Consider the following 27,871-nt stretch of genomic DNA (forward strand, 5'->3'; position numbering starts at 1 on the left):
ACCCTTGTTCTGCGGAGACGAAACAGACTTGTTGTCACGAGAGTTGAGGAAGCACGTCCATGTCTCACCTATACCAAGAAATATGAGTGCCAAGTACCACGCAGGCCGCAGACAGGCCAGGACGAGGACTCTGCAGAAGCGATTCGGCAAGGATCCGGCCGTCTACTACACGGACGCGAGTACAACCACTAGCAGGGACTTCTACGCGATCGCCGCAACCAATAGAGTCACCACGATAACCGCTACGGTTAAGACTACCTCGGTATGCACAGCAGAGGCAGCGGCAATAGCGCTGGCGATACGAGACGCCGACTTTAAGGGTCAGTCGGCTCATGTGCTTACAGACTCGCAGGCAGCGTGTCGACTCTTCATGCGGGGAATGCTACCGCGTAGCGCCCAAAGAATACTCGGCTCACGACTGGACCTGGACCACGGCATTACATGGTGCCCCGCGCACAACGGACTCGACGGGAACGAAAGGGCAGACCGCATAGCTCGAGGAAGCAACGACCGAGCAGCGGCCAGAACCCTAGAGGAACCACTGTCCGCAGTGCGCGACATATTAGAGAATCAGAGGAGGGAGAGACGGACCTACGGCCTTCCGCACTGCAAACTAAACAGAAGACAAGCCCAAGACTGGCGTCGCATACAAACAAACTCATACCCACACCTAAACCTCTTACACAAGAAGCACCCGACACATTACGCCGACACCTGCCCGTGGTGCGGCGCAAAACCCACGCTGGCCCACATAACGTGGGAATGTACGGCTCGGCCAAGCAGCATCAATTCACCTTTTCTAAGCGTCACAGACTTCGTACGGCAGTGGGAGGCACTACTCGCAAGCGAGGATCAGGGGAGCCAGTTGGCCCTCCTGGACCAAGCTCAGCGAGCCGCAAGAGCCAGTGGAGCCCTGGACTGAGGGCCCCACCCAGACCTGCCATAACTCCGCTTAACTGAGCAATAAAGTTTTTTTCTCTCTCTCTCATCTCAGGAACCGTCACAAAGGTGCGTCAGTACAGGCAGTAAAGGCAACAGGAACTGTTCGAAGGAAACCTATGCAGAGAACAAACAACGAAGCACCCCCCCTCACTCCCCCCCCCCCCCCGAAAAAAGAAACGGAAACTATCTCACGCACTGGCGTACAGACTGTTAGGAACGGCCTGCCGAGGTGGCAACATGCAAGTTTTCGCAGCCCGCTGCAGCTGCGCGCGTGGCGAGCTTCACCGAAGATACGATGGAAGCCTTCAACACCCGCCGCGGTGACTCGTTTCGTAGGGACCCCGAGGTGGCGCGCCAACAACCCCTCGGCGCCGCTATGACTAAACGCGATTGGCGGATCAACTATCGTCAGTGAAATCGGCAACGCCTTCACGGTTAGACTGAAGCAGGGGGATTTCCTGGAAGGAGATGCCTTGCGGTGCCTTTTCACGGGCCTTCGAAGACGCCAAACAATGGACAGCGGCGGAAGCCACTGTGCGAGGTCCGCTCTGGAATTTAGAGGCGCCGGACAAGGGACAACCGGTGGCCACGGTGCCTGGTCAGCTCGGGGAACCAACGCGCCTTTCAAGACTCAAGATAATGGGCAAGCGGCGGGTCGACTGCGTTGACGTTTGACGCTGCTAATCGGCAGTGAAAACTGTGCGTACGTGTGTGTGCAAACCGTCCCGCAGAGAGGCGGCTTGTTTACGATGGCGTCGAACGTTTTGCCTCACCTAGGGATCTAGGGAACACGAAGTGTTTAAAAACGGCTGCTTGTCGGCTGCTAGGTGTGCTCGTCGTCGTGCTCTGTGCTCGTCAATGTAATCGTGAGCTGTGCGCTCGTTTGCTGTATGCTTCGTTTTGCGGGTTCCATTTGGGAGTCACGCTAGGCTGTGTAAATGTATCCCATGTTAAAATGTAAATACTGTAGATAAACCCTGTACGCCTAGTTCCTCCCAAGTTCCTCTCTACGACCTTCAACTCCTTTAAATGGTGGCAGCTGCGAGATCGTCCGACAACTCCTACAACTGGTAACAGCGGTGGGATCGGCCGACGAACCTAATAACACCGCAACCGTGGTGTTGGGGAAAGAAAATGGAAAAAGAAGGGAAAGAGTAGGAGGAGGAGAGTAAAGGTAAGTGTGGCGGCGCGCACGTAGCTCGGCAGGGAACCTGGCAGGGACGGGAAGTCATAATAGAGGTATTAGTTTAGGGGACGCAAGCGGCTTACGTACGCACTAACTAGGGACAACGGTACTGCGCATGCGCACACTCAGACCTAGGGACCTGCGCATGCGCAGCGGCGCCTAGTTCTTGCGTACGCAAGCCACTTGCGTCCACTAATCTAAAGCTCTCTAATGTCATCGCATGAAAGTGAGGAGGCAAAGCTTTTCCACCGAGCGGAGCTTGTCGCATCTAATTACTTTCTCCCCACGCGCGTTCTCGCAATGCTCAACGAAGCCCGCATTCCGTCGTCGATCCGAACTTGCGTGCGCGTCTACTTTAAAAACCAGGGCGCGCTCGTGGCGCTGCGTCCGCCACGCGGGCAAGACCACGTTGCAGGAACCGTGACGGCCTGACCGCGCACCGTAACAGGGGATAAAGAATGAAGCAAGAAATGCAGTTTAAGCGAAGCGGAAGAAGATAAGCCTCTTACGCGCGCTATACAAACTGTTACTTTATAATGCGCCGTTACGCGAACTGCCGTTAGAACAAAGCATCGTCAAAGGCTGGCTACCATTTCGCTACATTGTTCTGTTGTTGAGGGATTAAGTATTATCGCCAATTAAAATTAAATTATGGGGTTTTACGATTAGGAGGTACGTCGTAGTAGAGGAGTACGGAAATTTGGACAACCTGGGTTTTTTTAAGGTGCACCTAAATCTATGTGCACGGGTGTTTTCGCATTTCGCCCCCATCTAAATGCGGCCGCCGTGGCCGGGATTCGATCCCGCGACCTCGTGCTCTATTATCTCCAATGGCTCCTCCCTAGTTAAGTTTAAGGACCAAGTGCAATGAAGTTTTGCTTTGCCTAAATTATTTACAAATGAGTATGCGTACATCAGTGAAGCAATGACAAAGCTGCAGGGCTCGCAATCGTGCGATTTTCTAACTAACAGACTTTAAAAAGCATCTAAGTCGACGACGCATGTACCTATATAGCGGACGTGACGCAAATCACAGCACATCGGCTCCGATATAGTCAGCCCATGGATCTTACGCAGAGGAGCCGCGGTGGATCTCGACATTCTGGGTTCTGCGTCATTTCCGGCGGGCGTTAGACTACAGCTCGCTATATTGGAAACGCCTGTTCTTGCGATATTTTCGTGGCGCGTCCACTCGTATTTCGAAGGCAAAATTTTGCACTGAGGCCGCTTTAAATGTATACTACATACGCGGTCCGAAATTTCGCCGCAGTTGGCCTCCAAGCTTCTCTCACTAATCCCCTTCCGAAATACAATGCAATAGCGTAATATCGTCGCGTCCCTGACATGATGCGCGCTAAATGAAACGCTCGCGTGATATTCGCAATTACGCATGTAAGCGCAAATAACCGCAAGAATCTCAGCAGCGCTCGAGCGGTAACATATGCTGACTTCATTTCCCCACCACCACCTTCGCGTGCATTTCACAGCAGGCACCACAAACAACTTTCTCAATTTCACGATAATACCATGCAAACACACCAAAAGTAAAAAAAAATACTAATAAGGTAGCCATCATCACGTAAATGACACAAACGATGCTTCAGAAATTTGTTTCACCAGCATACCGTACGTCTCCTAGTATAATGCGAATCTGTAGCACTAAACCACCACTCACAGGCACAGACATATTGACAATGAAATAGAACCGATATTCACGTATGCCATGTTCTCTCGACATCATTACTAACGCTTTCTGTTGAGTCAACCGCATACCGCTTCATAATAAAAAGTTCCGGCACAATATACGCATCCTTTCCGCGCGCTTATCGGGACAAAAACAGGGAGCTGCACAATGGAAAGTGTTGTGGCGGCGGGCCAAAGGATGCGTATGCGTATGACTGCGACAATGGCGGCTGGTTCGATGCAGCTGTTCGCTTCTCGTGCCCCTTGGCGGAAGCCTCTATAGTACTCGACGAGGCGGGTGGACAGCTTGCGCAAACAAAAGCCCGTCAACTACACTCGTTACTATAACTATACTCGCAAGGGCAATAAAAGCGCTAGAAATTACCGACAGTATGACTTTTCTGTTGCCTGTCGTCCTGTGTTTACTGCTTCGCGCTATACGCCTTGCAAAAAAAAAAAAAAAAGAAAGCCCGATGTGCCACCCTTCCTGGTTACTTACTATAGTTTCCAGCATACACGTTCCGCTTCAGTCAGGCCGGCAACTAAAAGCAATTCGTCGATAAACTTCCCGCAACAGAACACGCTCGCTGAAATAAATGTGCGTAACCGGTCGAGCGTCCGAAACGACGCCATCCTCTATGTTAACAAATAACCAAACTCGTAACCGTGCACCTTGCCAGCAGTATGCGGAAAGAAAGCGGGGGGCGCTGGCTGCTGCGACCTTCGGGCGCTAAATTTTGCGATTGCAGGGAGGCCGCTGAACGCCGGCCTCTCGGCTCGAGTGACACACGATCCAGCCCACCCGAACCGCGACGCGTCGGTGCGCAACGCAGTCGAGAACAAGAAAAGACAACACACAGGACAGGGCGCTAACTTCAGATGCACGCCAACTTTTGAATGCAGCAAGGTTTGGGTACGAGCTAGTTGGTATTCCATTGTTTCAAACTTCACTTACAGCGCATACATAGACAAGGGACCAAAAGAACGCGCTTGTTTTCGTCGTTGTTTTGGTCCCTTGTCTATGTATGCGCTGTAAGTGAAGTCTGAAACTTTTGAATGCAAACGTGTCTTGAGACGGCTCTATAGGCAGTTGCAAATGGGCAAGCGTCTTGCATCCAAAAAGCCGGCGACAAGTGCGTACGCCCACCTTCACTGGCACTCAGTCGTAAAGAGATTAGTTATCTCGAAAAATATTTGAGAGTGAACATGCTTTTTCTGATCAACGGCATTTAAAGAGCGTGTCTCTGCAACGAAGAAAAAGAAAGAGAGAGAGAGGAATATAAGGAAGGCAGGGATGTTAACCAGTCAAGAGTCTGGTTGGCTACCCTACGCTGGGGGGAAGGGAGAAGGGGAAGAGAAGGGAGAGAGAGGGTATAGAGACGTGCCCAGACGACGAAGAAAAAAGAAGCTCCATAAAGTATAGTCGGAAGCAGTTTCAGGAAGACGGGTGTCGCCCGCCATTTCATTCCAGTGCGAAACTGGAACTCCATGGCCTTTTCCTCCCAGCCAGCTTTTTCGGTGTAGTGTTATTTTTTTTTCTTCATATTTGGCTAGTAAGCCACAGTCCGCTCCCCCCTTCAGGACTTCTCTTTCCGACCCACAATATTTGAAGACATTGCCAATAGGACCGCTTTCTGGTCGGCCGGATGCATTGATGACGTCTGCAGTGAATAAACGTACAAACTTCGCCCCGCGTGATCGGTAAACGCCGGCTGAAATGAACACTCGGCCTTGTCTGTTTCTTCTCGTCCGTCGTCTACTATGGCGCTTAATTTTCTCTAAGAGCTTTGGAAAATGCGGCGACCAGCCCAACCGCCTTCATAGAACATAATAAGACTCCACCCGAGGGGCAATGCAACCAAACGAACGAGCCGCGTGCAAAGAGAAAAAAACATGCAAAAAAAAAAATGACAAGTGACCGCCACACAACGAGACGCAGCCGAGACGGCAAGCGCAAGTGGCCCGCGATCGTGAAAGGTCACCGCGTAAAGTTCGCGCATGCGAACGCAGCAATGCACGCACACACGCATGTGGGAAGAGTGTGCGGACTGCGCGAACGAGCGAGTCTCGAACGTGCAGAGAGAGAGAGAGAGAGAGAACCAACGTCGTGCGGGCACGGGTCAACGCGGGACGCGCTCCAGAGCCACCGACGCGGAATTCGCCGCCAGCGGAGAAAGCGAGGCAGCGCCACGAGCACGCATGAATTTCAGCCGGGCTGCGCGCGCGCGCGATCACGTTCGCGCGCGTTGGCGCGGTTGCCGCGTCGCTGTCGTTGCAACACGAGCGTCACGCTTGCCACTCTCGACCCTCTCGCGACGCTCGCTGCCCAGCATCGGACCGTGAGCGACGACGACCTGCGGCGGCGGGTGAGAAACTCACGTACATAACGAGGGCAGCGTATAGGTTATTCGAGGAATATAGAAGGGTTGGTAAGCATAAGGGCATGCCAGACCTAAGCAGGACAAAACGGTAACGGACGGCGTAGGTTTTTAAAACCATGCGTGGAATTACTCGTCGAGAAAATATATATGTATATATGACGTTAAAGGTTTTAACCTCTTCAGTTTAAGGAACGAAACGACCATGGCGAGGGTTAACGCAGACACAACGGGAAAGGCGTCCGGTTAACCTCATGACGCAGACAGGTCACTAAACGTGTACTAAGCCGCAAACATTCCCCGCTCGATTCCCCATTCAAGATGCCACGTTGTACAAATCTGCATTTCCTTAATTGCCTGTGCTATAAGAAGGTGCTGATCTTACGTCCCGGATTTATTTACACTTTTGAAAACCGCTCCTTTCTGTAACGCCTCAACGGGCACTGAAAGAATTGATATGAAGCATGCATGCACACGCAGACAGGAAGAAAGAGAAACAAAGCGGCGGCAGTGAATCATTATTTGAATACGAGAACATCTTTATTTTCGTATTTCTTTTCGCATATGTAGGTTTGTGCGCGATAAATTGTCAACTGATAGCGCTTCTCACCTCTGTTTCGTTCGGCCCGTTCGTGTCTAGCAGTATATAGGGTATTGAGCTAGTAGGCGTTCTATCTTGCTAAACTGCGCGAAATCTGACAAAGGATGCAAGAATAGGGAAACGTAGACAATCGCTTGTCTACGTCTCCTTTTTTGCATGCTTCGTCTGGTTTCGCGCTGTTTAACAAGACACCCGTGTCCTGTTCTCGGTATTCAAATTTTTTTATTCCAACCGGTATACATCAGCGCTCTTATAGAGCGAAACATAGTTGTGTAGTTTTACTTGATCTTATTTTATTACACATATGCATCGCGGCAAATTTTTCTGAAGTAACAATAACGATGCTTAACGAAATATGTGCTACCGCGCATACTATATCTTGACGGCCTACGTCAGTAGGTAGCGATAACACAGACAGGAGTAAAAGCGGAACGGGAAACGTAGAAACAACGAAGTGCGACAGCATCGACGCAAACGCAGGATAGTATCGTGGCGAGACTGTAACAGCGCACACTACACATACGTCCGGGCACCAGATGTGTTGCTGCAGTAGGAGCAGCTGGTATGAAACCGACGGCCACACTGTCATATAAAAAAAAAAAAGAGAAATAAAAAGCAATTAATCGGAATACGCAGCCTGCAGCGCAGAGTCAGACCGCTCACGACAGACAGTGCCGCCTGTTCTTATTCCTTTTCAGCTCATTCGCGTGACTTTCGCGTGGCATTATTTGTAAGCGCCTCTGTCCACCTGTGTAGACGGGGGCCTTCGAGCTATATTTCAACTTCAGTAAGAAGGACTTGCAGCTCGGTGTTGTTCAGCCCAGCTAGTGAATTCTCGGCATCGTAGTTCTCGCACTTCAATATAATCAGCAGCGAAATAGAGTTCAGTGATTCATTGATTGACTTATTTGACCGATGCGGAAGAAAGAACAAATAAGTAATGCTGGAGAAAAAGAAAGCGAGGAGGGGAAGGGAAGAAGGTAAATGGGGGTTACGCGGACGTCATAACTTCCTTGCCCACCATTATAGGCTAGTGAACTGTGTCACGGCTCGAAAAAGCAAGCAAGAACGCTTCACAGACGACAGCATACGGGCCTTGCGAGGCCCCATGACTGTCATACGGAATGATCGTTGCGTTTCGATCCATCTGATCATCCACCAACAAGGAAGAATGACACAAAGGCGTACGCACAGGACAGTACCGTTACACATGCTGCTACCGCGGTTTGGGTGAACCTAGGCTAATGGTTACTGCGGTCATGATACGTTACCAAAACCGAACTTACGACGCAGTTACTACAGCAACATTTCACCGCAGGTTATCAACGGCTGCGATCGTTACCAAAGAGGGAAGGCGCATATTTAATAAAATCTGGAGACGTTTATGCCTGTGCCCGAACCCGGTGAACCTACTTCCTACTGGCGGGTACAAGCCTTACGTACGGGACATGCCCCTACTCTCTCATAAAAGAGTTACCAACCACTCCCTTCCTTGCAGCGTTCTCGCTACGCAACCCGACCCGCTTCACTCCTCCATCTCAAACCACGATGCGATATACCGTGACATTGACCTTTCATCGGGCGTGGCCGCTTTCCTTTCCAAAGTGTTATATAGCCTTCTTGGCACCTCCCTGCATCAACCGCAGCGCTCCCACTTCGGCCGCAATAGTTCCATCAGTACATTGTCACGCACATACTATATATAGCATAATCATTAAACAAAGAAATTACAGCGCACGAGCACTTTCAGATTTCACCGCTGCAAAACAGCAGAAGCGGCAAGGATTCGAACACGCGACTGCAGGTGCGAATACGGCAAGCGAGCCTGGACCAAAATCGTCGAGCTGCAAAGTTTCTCGATCGATAAGAGACGGACGCCAGCACTACGACTACCATGTCCCCTCTTTCTCTCTCTCTCTGTCTCTCGTTAAGTTCTCCCCCCACCTCTCTTTTACGATCACATGGGCAGGGTTTCGGCACATACAGTCGCGGCCAACTTAGAGAGACGATGAAAGAAAGCGGAGCAAAGGCGGCGGCCACCGTTGCTGATGCTGCCGGGGAGACAGACTTGGGGACATTGGCTAGCGTCCAGGGGTGAACGACCAAGGCGCCGACACTCGCCGACGAGTGAGGACGTCAGCGAAGGAACAAAAGAAAGAACAGGAAAAATTGAGCATAAATGTACGGGGAGACGGGAAAAAAGAGAGAGAGAGAGAGAAAATGAAAACGCTGCAAATGCGCATCCCTTGGCGAAGAACACTTTCTGGGATCAGGCAGACCGCTTTCGTCTGGTGCGTCAACGTTGTACACGCTGAAAACGCTGGTTCCGTGTGCTGGTATACGCACTGCTGAAAGCGGCGCCGGGATCTATAGGCTTCTTTCTTTCACATAGATTCACGCAGACATAGCTAAGTTAACAAAATTTTGCAGCGCCCAGCGCGGCCGCATACGACGCTTCCTGCTGGCAGACTTGCCGTGAAACAGCGTGCGCCAAGAAACGTATTTAGAAAGCTTCTGGGTAATTCACAGCCGAAAGGTGCGGCTACACCCACGACGAGTCCTAATTAATATCCGTCTATACAATCTTAAATCATATTCATGAGACGCACAGACCGATTCCGCGGCTCCGAGAGCCGCTTCTATATATACAAACTCGCATCCTCTTCGCGTTAATCGAAGTGGACGCAAAGCACGACTGCGCGGTCAAGCTTGCGGGCACCAATCGCGTAAGTCATGCGGCAAATGCGTGTACCAGACGCCTCGGTAGGCAATAGATAACGCCCGGGAGGGCGTTACTTATTGCGCTGCAGAGCTCTGAACCAACCTGCAACCAAGGACTCCTCTCTTGCAGCGGTGAAGGCTGGATCATTAATTAGCACACCGAGGGAGAGAGAGGGGGGGGAAGCAGACAGGGAAAGTGCAAAGAGGTTAACCGGACTTCCATCAGGTCAGTATACTATTAATATAAACCAGCAGCTCTCGTTTGCCTGCTCTGCCTACGGAGATTAGTAAGCGGCTGTGCCTGAATTTTCCTAGCAGGAAATCACCGTCACGACACTGCCGCACAGTTGGGACTTCCTTTCATCGTGTTCGCCGGATTCCTGTACAGGTAGGTTTAGGCACGCGCGGGTTTCACGGCGCTCTGCGTGGCCTGCGCTTTAAACAACTACGACACGCGTGAAATATAACGTATTCTGCGAAATAAACAATAAAACGAATGGTTACACAAGTTGCAATACTTCCTCAGAAGTATTAATGACAAAAATTATTTGCCATAAGCTAATGTACTGTACCGCACGAAGATATTGAAGAAACTATAGTTTCTTTTGGTACCCCCTGCATGTGATAACTTCAGCCCATATCGTGGCGCTTAATTTGCGAACTATGTATTTTGTGATAAATAATGGATTGCTTTAACTTTGTAGTTCGAGCTAAATTTACAATATTGGTTGCGCAAGGTCCGTTAGCGTCCCCACAAAGCCCTCTCTCCTCGTATAACTTTTGTCGCTTCAATTCAGGCCTTTATTTGCTATCAGCGTGTATGAGCCTCGTACCTATGTCTTGTTTCTTAGTGTTAATTACTTCGTATACCCAAATATACACATTCGTCTAGGAGCCTACGGTAAAGGGTCAGAATAGTTCGTAAATAACTAGATAAATAAAGCTACAACAAACAGTTCCAGTATCGAGTTACAACCGTACAGAGTACGTACCTCTGACGCCTTTTCGGCGCCGGGATGCGCATCAATTTTAACGTCACGCATAAACCACGTAAGGGCCTTGTAATGGTGATGTACTGTATAAGGGTATACGCTTTAATCAACAACAGCATGAGACGCACATCACACATTCCGCTCAGGATTATACAGCGCAGTTATCAAGCAACGTAACATGGACCAGCTGACGCCGGGCGGCGCGACGCCGAAGATACGTCGAAAATGCGCTCCATGTGGTTGGCGCTTCACACAAAAAACGATGTAACTACCTTCTTGCAGATTCTCGCTTCATAAAAAAACCGCAATGTTCTTCTCTTTATTTAAGCGTCTTCAACGTTTCGCTCTTCTATTTTGTTGGCGGTGTGGCACCTCAATGGTTCCACTTCAAATTAAAAAAAAAATATTCAATCATGGTTTCATTCCTTTAATTAGAAACACTGAGAGATAAAAACGTGTTGCGGCAACAAGTGACAGAAAAAAAGAAGAAGCGTAACCGGATCCCATAGCCACTGCGGATTGTACAGAGATAATCACATGATTCACAATCAAACCTGCACAAATCACCGATACCCCAATCTCGCGCGCCCCGAAATTCTTGCTCCATTGTTATCCGCAGTGCCTGCAGGGCCATGAAATACAATAAGTAAATGAAAAGCGAACAGGAAAACTCCAATGTGAACAACAAATCGGGAAGAATGCACTATAGAGGCCGAAAACATATTAGTTTGCTTGATTAGGGCTTCGACGTGTGGTGCAACCTTGGAAGCAATCAATTATATCGATGTCACACGAGCACTTTCGATCGCCACTTAGCTCGGTCCTGATACAGTCGATCGCGACCCGCGCATCGCGATCGTATGCTAACGCCTGCGTTACGATTTTTACATGTACACGAGGGAAATTTGCTAAGTGGTGTCGCTATAGGTGTCGTATGTGGCTTTGCAGCCACTTGGCGGCCTGGTGCGCTAACCACACCCATCTTTAACCAGATTGTTGGACCGCATAGTCACTGTTGATCGCGATCGAAAAAAGTCGATTCCGGCACGGCTCGATGGCGATCAAAAAGTACCCGTGAGACACCAGTAATAGATGCGTAGACGACCTATAGACCCACCAGCGGACCTGGCTACGTTGCCTACACTAGCGAAACCGCTGCTCAGCTCATTACCGCTTTCTCGGTGACAGATACAGAAACAATTTGACTAATATGTTAAATTTAAACCAATAATAAAAGTTAATAGGTGTAATTCTCGTATAACTTTTTTTCTTCCTTTGCTTACGCAATGATTGTTTCAAATTTCTGTTATATGTTCATAAGTTGTACATCACCGTTGTTCTCCTTTGGTGTGTTGTTACTGTTTTGTTTCGTAATCACTGTGTTATATTCTACCAAATCCGTTAATTTCTGTTCTAGCCTTTTACAAGTGTTCACTTACCGGATGTTTGTGAAACTACTGTGCTGCCTGATGGCACTTATTGTGCATGGTACAGCTACCTGCAGTAATCCCTACTGGGACTGGCAGTATGTCCCAAATAACTAAATAGGTAACTATACGTACATGAATTCGCTTCTTACGGTGCAATCGCCCGACTTTTCATTAACAAGCTCGTTCGGCAAACCGCTGACCGACTATCCGGCAGCACGGGCTCCTCGTATACACTCCGCAGCATTCCTTATCAGGGAGAGCACTGATCTCGGGACAGCGGAGGAGGATCGATGCTCTAGCCACGCAAACACACGATAGCGCTGGGCCGCTCCGCGTCCGTAACGACGTCTGCGCGGCCGATAGCAGCCGGGCGCAGCGTACTACGTCGCGCACGTGATGCGCCTGTCTCATCGGACCCGGACGGAAGCGTTCCCCGACGACGTCTCCTGTTCACTTCCCCCCACGAGGCTGAATCAGAGCAGCCCGTCGGTTCTTCCGCTATCGAACCTCGGCAGGCGTTCCTCTCCCCGTCGAGCGCGACGAACGACGATGAAATAAATATGTTCCACGAATACGACGGACTCACCCAATCGAGGTGAGAAGCGCGTACGACCCGCCTAATTACGCACAAGCCACCTGACAATAATTAAAGAGTGCGAAAGCTTCTAGAATATTGGTCCGTGTATCCGACTGTCATAACTACGAATGAACCTATTAAACCGAGAAACACACCCACGCACAAACTTGGCATTATAGCGCAATTTAGACGCGAACTGAATTTTCAAATGATAGGTATCTCTATCTCAGTCTGTTAATTAACTTCATGCGTTTAGTGCAAGCATAAGCGGGCTCTTTATCCTTACTAGAATCTGGCAATCTCGGTCGCTGAGTTCTACGATAACTCCATACAGCTATAACTGTTTCGTGTTTTGTTTGGTTGTTGTTGTTCTTTATTTCAAAGATTTGAATCCGCCACTTCAGAAGTAACGAAATGGAGATTTTCGACTGGTCATTTCGATGCGCTCTAGAAATGCTGAGAAATCCGTGGAAGGCAACTTTAGAAGTGGACCTCTGGCTTCGTTCTATAGTCACTGGAGGCCGTCTATGCTCGCTGTAAAGCTTAACTGCTGTCTTATACAACGCCTATACGAAGCGACTAGTCGAAAATGGACATTATTACAGTTACAGCTATGAGGAGAACAACTACAGCAAAGAAAGAAAGAAAACACTTGGTGGCTATGACCACCACCCCGTTTCAAAGAGGCCGCTCCTAAGATCCATCCATCTGTGACACTTCCACCACCGTCTTCTTCAACCCCCATGCACTGCTCGAAATATACACAGATAGACAAATGCAACGACTGCAGCGGAAGCGGGGGCGCCCTGCCGGCGACAGCGGGGCGTAGCGTGGGGATAGAGGGAACGGGCGCTGATCGCGTCCTATTACTCAATTAAGAAATTAAAAGACCGCCCCGTTGTCGCTGCCGGGTCCGGAAGTCTTAAGACCGAAGACGCCCCGGAAATGGTTTAGCCTGCATGCGCAGAAGACGAACGGACACTACCGCCTGCTGCGTAGAACAGCATCCTCGATGCATATTGTATACGGCAACATTTATTACTCAGATCATATTCTTGGGTATCGTGCCTCCAGTTTTGGCTACGGACGGTATCCGTTTCGAGCGCGGGACATACAAGAAATGGTTCAAACAGGCTTTCTCCACACGGTAGCTTCCGCGGTAGGATCGAAACGACATACCACAAACATTTCTCAGTATACTGCCTGCCCCTAAACCGATTCTGGGCAGTTTTGTTAAATTTCATTTGCTTTCTTGCCAATTCAGTTCGCATCGTTATGCCATTATGCGCATCAGAGCCCTGTCTTGTCTAAGTAACCAAACAGGAAAACGAAGAAAGTCTAAGAGATAGCGTCGTTCCACAAAGAACATGCCGCATCCATTTCTCAGTACCGCCCCCGTCGTCTCGAATCCCTAACTCGACTTCATCTCCGGGTTGTCTATCCCATACTTTGATTTGCTTTATCGCAAATTTAGTTCTTAACAATGCCAACTCGATCACGTGTCCAGATCAGGAAGCACGTGACTCCGCGCATGCCCTTCACTGTGTTGCCCAATTCTGTACGCTGTGACATTACCAGGCGCCTTAATGCGCATTTCGCTGCTTTTCACTGGCTCTCAACACCACCGGAGAAATGTCAAATGTCTCGCTACTGCGAACTTCGTTACACTGACAAAAAGACACGAGCACGCCGGCACTGCTAGGCTCGAAGTCCCGGAATCAAATCCCGGCCGCGGGGACCGCATTTCGATGGGGGCGAAATGCAAAAACGACCGCGTGCCATGCATTGGGTGCACGTTGAAGAACTCCAGGTGGTCGAAATTAACCCGGAGTCCGTCACTACGGCCTTCCTCATAATCAGATCGTGGTTCTGGCACGTAAAATCCCAGAATTTAATTTATTGGTTTAACAAGCACGCGCACCTCTCAACGAACGATCGACATGTACTACAAGCGCACCCCCGCATGCGTTCAGGCTTTCACATGGTGCAATTTGGCGTTTGCGAATCTTCTGGTACGGCAAATATCAGCCGTCGTCCACTTCGCGCGCGCGATTTTTCGATGTTCGGAGCGCTGAACTTCTCCGCGAGATCGCACACGCGACGTGGACGGGGAACCAATACAGACGCGGATCGACAGAGACGTCACGCCACGGTGATCCGCCTGCTTTTTTTTTTTTTTTTCAGAGTAACGAGTTTGAACACAACAAACGTTTCACGAAAACATTTTCTAGTTTGTTTAACTGATTTTACTGGAGCGGGATGAAACGCTAAGAATAAATTCTACTAGGTACTATCGCAACCGCCGTAATTGGTGCTTGTACGCTAAGTTCGCATGTACAAAAAACGCAGTGGAAGAACGCTGCATGTGAAACAGGCTCTTTCCATGATTACTTTCAAAAGAACGACAACTCAAGTCTCACATAACACCAATCATGTTATTGTTGGCATTTAGTAATGCTGGAAGCTGCAACGCAAATGCAGTTTCGTTTGGTTCTGCACGCCAGCACAAAGTGCTCAGGTAAGTGCGATGTTCAGTGATCTGCACTGTTCATGTCCCGTAGTTTCATACAATTACTAGAGGGAACTGTAGCGCTAGTGTCGAATACTGCTTGCAGCGCTTGCAGAGCTGCTTGCAGCGCGGTTCAGCCAACTGGGACCCATCATAGAGCTAGATTACTGCCCTAACCTAGTACGCTCTATTTGGAATGATGGCTAGTACATAGATTTGCCTAAACTTGTTCCTTCTAGCTTTGAACGGCTTCGTGACTTGGAAAACTCATCAGTTTCAAGAAATTACTGCGTTATAAATAATCCATAAACATTATTAAAATTGTCCGACGGCAAGATGCGAACTTCGGACCTCTAGCAGAGAAGCTCGATATTGAAGCCCTTACGCCACGGACGCATGGACAAGTACAATCACTGCAATTAGCAGCGATTACATGTGGTAGCAGAGTTCTACTGCCTTCAGCATTAACAAAAATAAAAGTATAGATTGCTTTCAAATTTAGGTCAATCAAGGCAGCTAAAGCGCAACAAACGAAGCACCAAACACAAAGTTCACACAAATCCATGTATTAACCATTATTCCTAGGGTAGCTGAACGACCGCAGCACCAGAGTTCCCTTTAGTAATTATTGTAAGAAACTCTATGGTATCGTGTAACACGATGCGAGGAACGTTAGGCGAGGAAGTGACAGATACGGGGAAGGCCACGAATTCGCGGCATCAAAGTGTTTGGATGTGCAGGCACGCCGATACACAGCAACATTTTATTACGTATGCCCTCGATGCAGCGCCATGTGGCACCGCCGAAACGCCGAAACGGTACCTCGAAACGGTACCTCGAACATGCGCTGAAAGCCAAGTGGCACCCATGCAACGTAGCGCAACTGTTCCTGCTTTTCCTCGCCTCTAGTGAGAAGAGACAACCGAATCTCGGTCGGCACAAGTGACAGGCCACCTGTCAGCGTCTGTGACACAATGGTGGATCAAGTAACCTTCTATGAAGTGTCATTGAACCCTCTATATAGCATCGAAACGCCTACACATGTTGATGGATTAAAGAAAATTAAATAATAAAGGAAATAGGGGCATGTTGGACTTTAGTTAAGGGAGATCTCGGATGAGCTGTTCCCGTCAGTTTCAATTTGACTGCAAGCGTCTTCACAAACGTGAAATCGAGAAGAAACGTGACACACTGCATCTGTGGGTACCGTGCGCGGGTATACTGCGTTTTGCATCAACTGTGGACTCATTTTGCTTGTAAGTGCACGCGCAAACCAAAGAAAACAAAATCAGCGAAAGCACAGCGGTAGGGAAACGTCCGCGAATATGCACGCTGCACTTCGCGCGAAGCTTAGCTCTCAGTCGACCAGATAGCCTATCCCGGCTTATTGTCACGCGTGATATACTTGCGCACTGAAAGTAGGCGTCAGAATCTCCTCAAAGTGGCCTTCAGTTATTATCATCCACCGACGCCGTCATCCACCGACACCTCGTCACAGGCGTATGTCCCACTTGTGGCGGAAACGAGTTCCGGACGACAAAACGTTGCACATCCAGCCGTGGCGCCGCCGGCAAAAAAAGCGTGCTAGAGGCTCCTCGACAAACTGTGAAGATGCCCTCGGTTTAAACATTTCACGCTAAAATCTGCCGTCGCCACAAATTACGAGCGAGATGAGCGGATCAGCTTTGCGCCAGCGGTATCGCGTGAGCGCAATGCTGGGGCAAAAGGAAAGACTCGCCGCAGAGCTCTACATTACTGACGGATCTCGAGTGAACATCTCCGGCTCACCACGCCTTGCAGAGATCGCGAATTTGTAATCACTGAACAAGAGAATGTACAGTTCGGCTATCATGCGCCGTTCATGATCGCGGTACAGTGGAAATGCATTGTGATAAGTGACCCGTGACGCCGATTATTTCGACTCATCTTTTACTGATCGAGGCAAATGAACGTTGCTGCGTGAAGCAGCAGCGTGACCCCGTCAAAACAAGTTACTGCAGCGATAAAAAGTTTTAAAAGGGTCAAATTAATAAGTGAAGGAGTCCGATGTTTGCCTGAAGCAGGGCAACGAACACGGAAAGTTCAACGCGAGCGCACGCGGTTATCCCATGTTTGAAAATAGTGCGCGCACTCCGTCCAGTACGACTCGCCAAGTAACCCGTTAATATCTACAACTAATCACAATAAGGTTCAACTAAGGTGTCCAACTGGTCGCACTGTGCTACAAGTCGTGCCCAGAAGCAGAACTATCTGCACCAACGTGAACGTGCTTTTGATCTATATTCACTGCTGTGCAATAATGGGTCAGGTTAGCAGATCAATGACCACGATGTTTTCAAACCCGAAAAAAGTACGCCTGGAAATACTTTTTTTTTTCTCAAAGAGAACGACTTACCGAGTCACTCTGTTCTCTTCTGCTCCATGCCTCCGGCGCAATCCACAACGTGTTTCACAAGAAACGGCACTCACACAACTCAAAAGTAGGTCTAACGAACTCGGCCGCGTACTCCGCGCTGCCAACTAACCAACCTGCTTCGCTCCGCGGGTCGGCCGCCATGACAGACACTGCAGCGCCGCCCCGCCCTGGCGTCGGCAGCTGCATACGCGAAGAGCACTTCCATTGGTCAAAGTGGCCAGCAGCGCGCGTTTCAAACCTTGCAAAAAGCAGGGCCGCTAATACTTTGTTCACAAGTTGCCGCTGCGTTGTCTTTCCGATACCAAGCCTGTAAGTTTGTTAATGCAACTATTTCGGTGCAGATACCAGGAACAGCGCTCTCTATAAAGACGGACACTCCTGATCTGTAGATGATGCTCCTGTGAACATGTGAACCAAGTATTATTGCAGTGAATGCAGTTGATATTACTACCTCATGATGATAACAACAAACCAACAAGGTTGATCAAGAGTGATCTGGTTCCGAATATGAACTACCAAGCTTGTTCTTCTACGAAAGGAACAAATATTTATTAGAGGCAAGATATTCATTTGTAATTTGTCAATATGCATTTGCACTTCTGCCTTAAAGTTGTAAGAACTCAAGAATTCTTTCAGTGAGAATCAGATCACCTTATAATGATGGCAATGTGTTATATCCCATTTCTGTTATCTTCAGCTCATTTCCGGCAGTGCTCTGGAAGCTACGAAACATCAACGAAATTCATACGCAACGTCAATAAGGTACATTAATTTCACCGACGACAGTGAAGTGCTACATATATGGTTATAGCCTTCAATCTGCAGTAGTTTAATTCAGGAACTTACTAGTTGCTTTTATTTGGGAATACTGGTGCAAACGATCAGCGACGAAATGTTACACCCGCGGTCCCGCTGGCCTTCACCATTGATGACCTCTTATCCGTCTCTACGATTGCATCGCCAAGCATTTCACGAGTTGGCAGACATGTGGTCTTGACACCTGCCATTTGGATTCGCGTAGTGCCAAATCTATTACGCTGTAGAGGGCAGTGCCACGCAGCTGAAGTCCACCCCGTGCTGAGCATGCATACACCTTGAAGTGAACAGAGTACATGCGGAATCTAGGGTATGACGGAAGTTCGTCTGGTCGGGATTGATAATGGCGCAATTGGTTTCTAAAAATACCGGCACCTACCACATAAGAACACTACAAGATTAAAAGGAAGAACAAAAGACACGCGGGAGCCTTAATTGTCCACAATGGTGCCCTTGTACTTGGCGCTTTAGCGGCCCGTTCTTGCAGTAAGCTCGAAAACTGCTGGCTTTTGTTACTGGAATGTTCGATGCCTCATCCTCAAGAGCTACCATGGAGCCGCGTGCTGCTTTGCATGGCCTGGTCGGTCAACTTCCGACAGCGGATTAATGTCCGAGTAATTTTCCGATCTATGGGGCATACGTGGAGTCTGTCAGTGTTAGCCTATACACCGAGAGCTTCAAGCGCGTTTGTTTTGACATGACCACGCTAATTAGCAGTTCTATTGGGAACAAATGCTTCGCCTTTAAAACAAAAGCACGCCCTACTAGCAAGCCCAATCGAGGGCGTCGGCAAGCGCGCACGCAGATCCTACCAGTTCACAAATGCCGAGATGAGTCTTTATTATTATTGTACTAGCTATTTTTTTTTCTTCGCATATATCTGTAACTTGAACACGGTCTTCCTAAACCTGAACGTTCACTTCACACCCTAAAATATGCTTAAAACTACAACCATATCAAGACAATAGACAATGAAGACCGAGAAAGCATAAGGACACTTGCTGTTATATTTGTGGGAATAAAATACAAAATATTATGTAGAAGTAGAAATAAGATGTAGAAAATATTAAAGAAAAAAGAAATGAAAGTAGTTGAAGTGACAACTTGCCACAGGTTCTTCACTGCGCCAGAGAAAGCACAGGGGAATTTAACTGTTACTGAAAAAAGTTAATTTCCCATTTTCTCTGGCTTCATTGTCAGTTGTGTTCTATAAAAAAAATGAAAGAAAGGAGGACTAGAGCCCTTGGATCCTCTTTTCCTTGATATTAAAGCAGCGCACCTAATTCCGACACACTCACGCACACATAAAAAGGCCATGCACAGGCACTGAATTACTACTGCTTCAGTATCATGGCACACTAACTAGCCCATCAGTATCTATTAAGCCCTTTTTCTTCTTGCTCAATGCTTAAAGCTAGGCAACATATGCTTATGTTCGCAATTGTTGCCATTTCTTTTTTACTCACTGAGACATCCCCACAATTTTTCCAGTTCTTGGTATGTTCTGTGCAATACTACAGGCCATGATAGCACTGCAGACCTGCTTTTGTGTGGCGTGGGGCTTGCATTTGTGATGTCAACTTCTGCAAATTATCTGACACTAAATTTATTATTTTTAACACAGAGTATGCAAACTTTATGTTGTACCTGCTGCAACATTAAAAGAAAATGTGAACATGTAACAGCACATTCCAGGTGCAACGTACTTCCGTCACATAAAAAATGAACCAGCTGTGGACATAATAAAGAAAGAGATATTGGCCATTCAAAGTACTGCACAGTGAACGCCAACAACTTATCAATAAATATTTTATTGGATCCTTTTAATGGCACCCATTATTGCAATGACTTTGAAGTCCTTATCCCCACTGGCATTGGGCCAAGGTGGAGCACTTATCCAAGCAGATTTTTTTTTATTTGAACATGAACAAAACTCCCGACAATGCAGCTGGTGGCATACTGAAATCTTTTACGTGCAAACAGTTGGAGCCATAGTAACTACCTCAACTATTACCAATGCTGTACAGAAATTGCATGGTTAAAACATTGGCGCAGAGTTGCTGTGTAAACAACCCTCAAATTGCCTGTCACCATGAGTTGAGCTTCTCTTAAGTCCTCTGTAAACTCAAGTCTGCATTGGCTGCAAGTTTGCGACGCATGTGAGTTAGTTAAACACATAGGGAAAGATGATTCCAAATTTCACATTGTTTTGGCTGGACGATTACCCGCAGCATTAAAGAAAAAAAAAAGGTCTTGGGTTTCTTGTCAGTAAATACATGGTGGCCAACGACACGGGGGTACCTTGGTCGGCCAATCTACAGGAAAGATTGGTCAATAGGCGTGGTATGTCTAGAAAATGACATCAGGTAGTAGCAACTGTACACAAACTTCCTGCAAGAACTTGCCAGAAGGTCTTCCCATTTTATACAAACCTTGCGACTATGCAGCATCCACTTTTTCTTCGTCGTCATCTATTTACACAACAAGAACAGCAGGGAGTTTGGGAATGGTTTGCATCGACAATATGTACCCTCTAAACGAACAGAGCAACAAATTGACAGCTTATGCACAGGAAACACGAACTGACTACCAGGTAGCTACACGCTGTCTCTTGGGTAGAAAATTATACAGAGAAAGCTCGATATAATGAATGTGGTTATAACGAATAACAGATTACAATGAAGTAAATCGTAAAATTTTCCTTGCTGATATCAGTGTGTAACAAATATATGTGTATAACGAATAATGCATTTGTAATGAAAATATTTTCGTGTTGAATGCGGCTTTTTCATAAGAAGGTTCGGCTGTACCCACAGGAATCCGGAAAGGACACTCTGCAACACTGTTGCCTTCACAGACTCTGTTCAATGATTTCATGCTGATTCTGCAGGACGCAAATGTTAGTTGAGGTAAAAAGGAGTGAAAAAAAAAAAATAAGAACAGTTGGCTTACAGTCTGAATCAGGTATTCCTAGTGGTGCACACTTCTAAAGACAGAATACCCCAAAATACCGATAACGAGTGCTGCAGAGCAGATCACAGTGTATGCAGACATGTTAAATCCCCATTATTCACAGTTGCTTTGCGCACAACTAAGCAACATTGAGAACTTAAACATTACTAAATGTGTATGTACCTTCACAGCTGAAATGGTGCCACATAACAAAACACTTGCACAAATACTACAAAAGCTCAAGTGCTTCCTGTCAAACCTGCATAACAGTTGTTCAGCTAGTTGGTGCACACATCACACAAAATTAGCGTAGCTAACAGGACAAGTACACGAAAGGCAGTAGGACAAAATGCGTGCTCTCAACTAGTTTATCTTTGGATAAATGCACGCGACAAATAGGCAACAGCATTCATGTTCAGAATGGCAATAGCAAAGGAAACAGACCCACCAGCACTTCCAACACATTTTTGTCACCCCAGGTAAGGTGAAATCATTGTGCCCACTCTAGAACTAAATTTAGGCAACGGAAAAACTTACCACATCAGTTTTTCAGTGCGGTTCCGAAGATCACTGTGCCCTCCCCTGTGCACCACTTCAGGTGGCGCCGTGCTTCGTCTACAGGATGAAGCACCCTTGGGTAGACCCAACGACCAAAATGACACAATGGCATCCACTTAGCAGCAAGCACTATTGCCGATTTAGTGATAAACACAGTCTGTGCCTTTCAACAAAGTAAACATCATTTGTTATAAGGTTTTGCTGTGGTGCAGTGTCTCTACGCCTCGCGTGTGGTCACAGTTTTAATGGCAACAAATGTCTTTCAAAACTAGAAACTCTCATTGCAACAGGCAAGGATGACTACTGCTAGATGAAACCGCCAAAAAAATTGTATCTTTTATCCAGTTTTTCTGACCTACTCATTGCACAGTGATGCTAGCGCTAACGCAACTTACCAGTAGGATACGGTGAAAAGCTGCACAGTGCTTTTAAATCTTTTTCAATTCATTTCACCTGTCCATAGACAAGTCTACAGATGTTCAATGAACACTGAAAATAACTTTTGAATGCCATAATAACTTTATCTTTTTTGCATACAACCACACATGTAATTAGAACACCCAGCTTCGCTTTGTTGCTGCATAATTCTGCAGTGCTGGCTTTTCATGAGTTTGCTTAGATAACCGCTCAGAAACAGCATGTCACCTAATGCAGGAAAGCAGTTCATCCAAAGCTATAAAATTCGCATGTGACAACTTGCCTAGAACGCATGGCTTAGCATTACTCCGACAGAGGGCAGTTAATAAACATCATGATCCAATGATTCAATGCTACTGACAGAAGACGGCAATCAAGATATTTTCTCTTTGCCTGAAAGCTGTGGACACGAAGGTACGCCCTAGGTTTATGTTGTGGGCGTAGAGACAATATACCCAACATATGTGTACGAACTTACAAGATTAAAGTAATGCCTAGATGCATGTAGACATCAATTTCTTTACACATTTTGTAATGCAACTTAATATCTACATACCTGCCAGCCTGTAAACTTCAATATTTGTAATATCCTGTGAATACAACACTGAAGAAAAAAAGGGGGGGGGGGGGATAGCAGGCATTTCTTCAAAGCTTGCCCTGGGCCGCTATTTTGTAGCGATGCCTTATGCCTTATTCTATGCTATTCTTATCATCCACCACACACGGCCGCCTGATCCCGTTGATAATGTGGGCAGACCGTCGCTCTGACCACTGGCCAAGCACGAAAAGCCTGAAAAAGCATAGAATCGGAAAAGGCATAGCTACAAAATACCGACCCTGAGCATATGCTTTTTGAGGGATACGTACACATTTTATTAATGAACCTTATGCACTTAATGATTAAGGATACTGACACCTTTAGATACAGCACATAAGAAACAGCGAAGACTGAGAAGCAACAGAGTATTTTTAAATAATAGTGACTTTTTCATCGACATTGCTGCTGCCGCTTTCGCCTGCTTATAGAACTTGTTCTGTATAAACTCACTAGAAGCAAGAATCCTCTAACACTAAATCAAATCATCGGGAGACTCCAATGAAAGATTCCGAGACCAATGAGTAAATATTTTTTCCAGACAGAATTTATTTTTTGTAAAGCTGGATGCAACATTCGTAAAATTGCAAAACAAGCCCAAATTCATTAACCTCATAGAACACTCTGGAGAGTTGACAGGTATGCATTTACGACGTCATTTGAGGATAAGCCTGGATTGGTATTCTGTAGATGTCCACTTAGTGGACACGCCCATTTGATCTGCTGCTGACATGCTGATCGGCTGGGGGTGCCCACCTCCTTTTGATGAGTACCCCAGCCCAGCTTGTGTACACAAGTTAAAATGCTCTGAAAGTGGGTTTTGAAACTGCTGCCCGCCCTCTAGAAGAGGCAAATTTTGACAGAAGAGACGGGACCTGAGTGTCAGCGAACCACAAGCAATGCTATCCCTGTGAAGAAAAGACCCTTCATCCATAAGGCATCCAAATCATGCCCTAATGTCCGCGGCAACTGTTTAGGAGACAAATGGGACATATGCTGGACATCCAGTTTTGGATATCTAACCCAAGATGTCCCAACGATATCACTCAAAGACCTTTCTCAGCATACACTTGAATATTGGGCTTCCTCGAAACAAAATTGTTTTCTCGTGTGTTTGAATTACAGTCCGAAACTATCATGCCTGCAGCTCATGTGTACATTGCCCTTTGCGAATTTTCTTACATAATTTGCTTTGAAAACTTTAGTTAGTTCAATATGACACTTGCACTTTTCGGAAGGCCTACAAGAATGAGAAGTAATACTGCACTACCGCACACGTGCATGCATGGACATGACAAAGATGTTCACGCAATGTACCTGTTCTTGATGTGTGGGCATGCATCTGCCATGCAACGTGTGCTGCGAACGTAACAAGCATTATAGCAATTGAACAACGTGCAAAAGGCCCTGGAATATGTCCGTAAAATGTATGCAGCATGTCCCCATGATGTTTATTGCGGACATGCAAAGGAAGTCTGCAGGACACGGAAAGTGAGGCCAAAAGGTTGTGTGAGGGATGTCCGCAGAATGTATTTGAAACATCTCTAGGATATCCATGTCCTCGTAATGGATGTCCATAGGTTATTAATAATATGTCATTGTTATCACTTGCACCTATGATGGATTGTTTACCGTACATCCTTTGCGGGACGCCTAGATCTATTCATCAGTTTCCTTGCCTTTGATCCTGCTTTGCACACATGAGCTTCTTTAGCCATATGCTGAATGCATCAGTTTGCAAATAAAAAGGTTTAGAGAGTTCATGCACTTCTCCTATAATTGTTCTTGCATTTGTTACATTCAGCCACCATTTTTTTTTAATGATGTATGAACTCAAAACTCATTTCATGCAGATTACCAAGATATAATCTTCCCACTTAGTAATGATCACACACCACACGTGCGCACACACACACGCACACACATACACGCACGCACACACACACGCACAACTCATAAAACTGAGTTTGGAAGATAAGTAACTCTTGATGCTGATTACGAAGCAAACCATCCACTGAGACATGGTCATTGAAACATCCTCATTAACTATAAAGAGATACTCTTCTAATGCAAAAACATATACCAACACATCTTACAAAATGACGACAACATAGTCATCCAAGCAGTGCACAATGAATTTTCAGACACCTGTTGATCAAAGGCAGTTATATTTGATACCCACCTTCAAGGAATCGCTTTGGTATTTGGAACTTGCCTGTGTTCATGACAGAAATTATTTCAAAATATTTTATACAAGTCTGCTCATCCACAATTAAGTGCCAAATTAGCAGGTTTTCTTCCTTAGCCATATGCAAACTGCACGCTCAAATTACAAGCTCCATACCAGGTGGCAATCTTGCAGAATGGTTCGGCCTTAACATTTAGTTACAAGGCACAAATAGGAAAAGCTCATGCAGGAGCATTGAGAAAGCAGAACCAAGCCCCCAGATTTTAGAGAGCCATCAAGAACTCCCTACTTAGAGCTGTAATAGCAAATTATGGTTGCTGAAAAAAGTGCAAACATGAAAATCTAAACACAGTCGTCTATTACTGTTCTAGCATAAGCCCTCCCAGTCCTATTCTTCGTGACTGTCAATTTCGTTGCATTAATACAAAAAAAGTTAATAAACGATCGTAGCGTAGCTTACTCATATGGCAAACCTGTTTGCCACGCACTTATGGCCTTTACCTCGCCAAACAGTGAGGGTTGTATTGCATATGCCCACGCTAATGTTGCTCACACCAAACATTTACATGCTTCCTTCACTGCATTTCCTGCACTGGTGGGCTTTCCCACACTGCCTTCTACTGTATCACAAAGGAAAAAAAAGTACTGCCTGGAGACAAATATTTTCAGATAAAACAAAAAGAAAGATGTTAAATAACAGTCATTCTCTCTCCAACCTCACGGCCACCTTTGAACGTTATAACCTACTGCTTTGTTACCTTAGCGCAAGAAATAAAAATGCATGAAAAATAGACATCATGGTTTTTGTCCCAGTCGTAAGTCATTTGAATTGACACTAAAACAAAAGACTGAACTTAATAAACACCACCAGTGTACTTCCTTTTGTATTCACATTCACACACACACACACGTACCCCTGAGCACATACACACATCATAAAAACACAGGAAAGGTTATTCGGCATCCTTCTGACATCACATTGCAATCTTCAGGTAAGGGGCCATTTCGATAGGCTGGTTCAGTACTGTCAAAAAGGAGCCCTTCTGAGTGAAACGATGATCCCAAAGGGTGGCCATGGAAAAAAAGGTTGGCCAGCGAGGACGCGACAAATGACAGACCCGTGTGGTCAGCCAGATGGCTAGCACCCAGTCTCAACAGTTCAGTGCTGGTGCAGCCATGGGTAGTCACTGGGTTGGAGGGCAGGCACGGACAAGCACAGACACGCACGGAGGCACTGGCAGCGCCGCTAGATCGGCGGTGGGCTGTCCCGAGATCACATGTTCATGCACGCCACGAGTCGCTGGCACAGCTCACTGTACTGAAGACTGTCGCCTGAAATGCGGCGCATCTTAAGGCCACACTCATCTGGGTGCGGCCCGTCACAGAGTTCCAGCTCTATCTGAACACCGGCTGCTGGGTGCTTGAGTGCCAGCCCCCGCTCCGACGGCTGTAGGACAAGTGGCAGCTCAGGGGCATGTGCATCCAAGCGCCGCTGGATGTCTAGCAGCAGGTCACCGCCAGTGCCTCGACAAGGTGAGATGCCTCGACCAAGCAACAGGCACAAAGACCCACTGGGGCTTTTCTGCAGAGGGGCTTCACCACAGCATGCATGCAGAGGTGATGGTGGGAGTGCCCAGGCTGCCATGGGCACTTCATCCAGCGGTGTCGCCTGCCAACGCACAGGTGAGTAGGCAAGGTCAAGGGGCAGCAGTGAGGCCTCGGAGTAGGCCGTCGCGGACGAGCACGACGAGGGAGATGTGGTGGACGATGAGGACGACGTCAGAACCTCCTTGCCCAGCTCGTCTGTCACGCTGATGTGTGGTGGGAAGCCTCGGCTGCTACCTGGGAATGGCTCGAACACAGCAGGGCTGACCACGATCTCGGGCCGCAGGCAGGGCACCTGGAGTGGGCCCAAGCCGCCATTCTCGGTGGAGTCCTCGCGGATCATGCCCAGATTAGGAAACACCGGCGGCGGGCTGTTTCGCGCCAGCTGCTGAGCCACAAGGCTCTGCAGTCGTGGGTGGGCTGCGTCTGAGAAAGGGGGCGGCGAGGCCCCGGGTGCGCCCTGTGGGGATGCGCTGCCGCATGGGTATGGGGGCGATGCCCCTGGGGACGTGCCCCCGGTGTCCAAGGGTGGCGACCCGCCGGGACCCAGCGGGTCAGGGGCAAATGGGTCAGGGCAGAAGCCAACGGGGCTGCCCTGACGCTGCAGGTGAAGCCGCTGCAAGTGCTGTGAGAGGGTGGCTGCAGGGCTCGGCGGCCCGGCCCCATGCGATGGACTCTGGTGTATGGGCGACCCGGCAATGGAAGGCGGTGATGAAACTGACGAAGCCATCAGGGACGGCTGTAGATGTGCCATCTGCTGGACATGCAGGGAATGCCGCCGTTGTATTTCGGCTTGCTGCTGGGCATCCATGGGACAACAATGCCTCTGCACGAGTATCAACATCAGTGCTTATCATCTGCTCTGAAACAACAATATAAGAAAATAAAGAGAGGCAATGGCTGCTGACTGAACAAACCAAGACAGCTGTGAAAGAAGTGCTACTATAAAGCGTATAAACACACTAATGCTGTTTATCTGGACCTCCTGTCATCACTGATCCAAGTGAAATGTCAAAGGATAAGAATTATTTTCAGTGCCACACATTACTAGTTTGAATTTTGTAAACCAGATCTTTCCATGCACTTTTTTATAATTCCGTTCACATTCAACTTGAGGCTATAGAGACATGATCAAGGAGCTTGTAAAAATAAGAAAATTTCATCATAAAGGACATGCAGTAGCATGTTCAATTCAGCTGGTTGGTACATTACAAAACTTGAAAGAAACAGTGCTTAAGAAACTGGATGATTATGAGACGAGACAAACACGGCTCCGTGTATGTCTTCTCTCATCATCATCCTGTT

At 47.5% G+C, this 27,871-nt stretch overlaps 2 protein-coding genes across 2 annotated transcripts in view; both read right to left on the minus strand.

The window, feature by feature from the left end:
• The window catches only part of CdGAPr (GTPase-activating protein CdGAPr), a 269,494-nt gene extending 251,927 nt beyond the window's left edge, over nucleotides 1–17,567 (minus strand). The window contains exon 1 of the mRNA XM_050178971.3: nucleotides 17,415–17,567. The gene's annotated coding sequence lies outside the window, so the exon portion shown is untranslated. The remainder of the gene's footprint in view (nucleotides 1–17,414) is intronic.
• A 2,479-nt stretch (nucleotides 17,568–20,046) lies between these two features.
• Sik3 (Salt-inducible kinase 3) overlaps nucleotides 20,047–27,871 on the minus strand; it is a 122,740-nt gene continuing 114,915 nt past the window's right edge. Inside the window, exon 15 of the mRNA XM_050178975.3 lies at nucleotides 20,047–27,392. Coding sequence (XP_050034932.1) covers nucleotides 26,235–27,392 — 1,158 coding nt within the window. The 3' untranslated portion in view covers nucleotides 20,047–26,234. The remainder of the gene's footprint in view (nucleotides 27,393–27,871) is intronic.

The sequence above is a fragment of the Dermacentor andersoni genome, chromosome 5 (assembly GCF_023375885.2).
Source record: "Dermacentor andersoni chromosome 5, qqDerAnde1_hic_scaffold, whole genome shotgun sequence".
NCBI lineage: Eukaryota > Metazoa > Arthropoda > Arachnida > Ixodida > Ixodidae > Dermacentor > Dermacentor andersoni.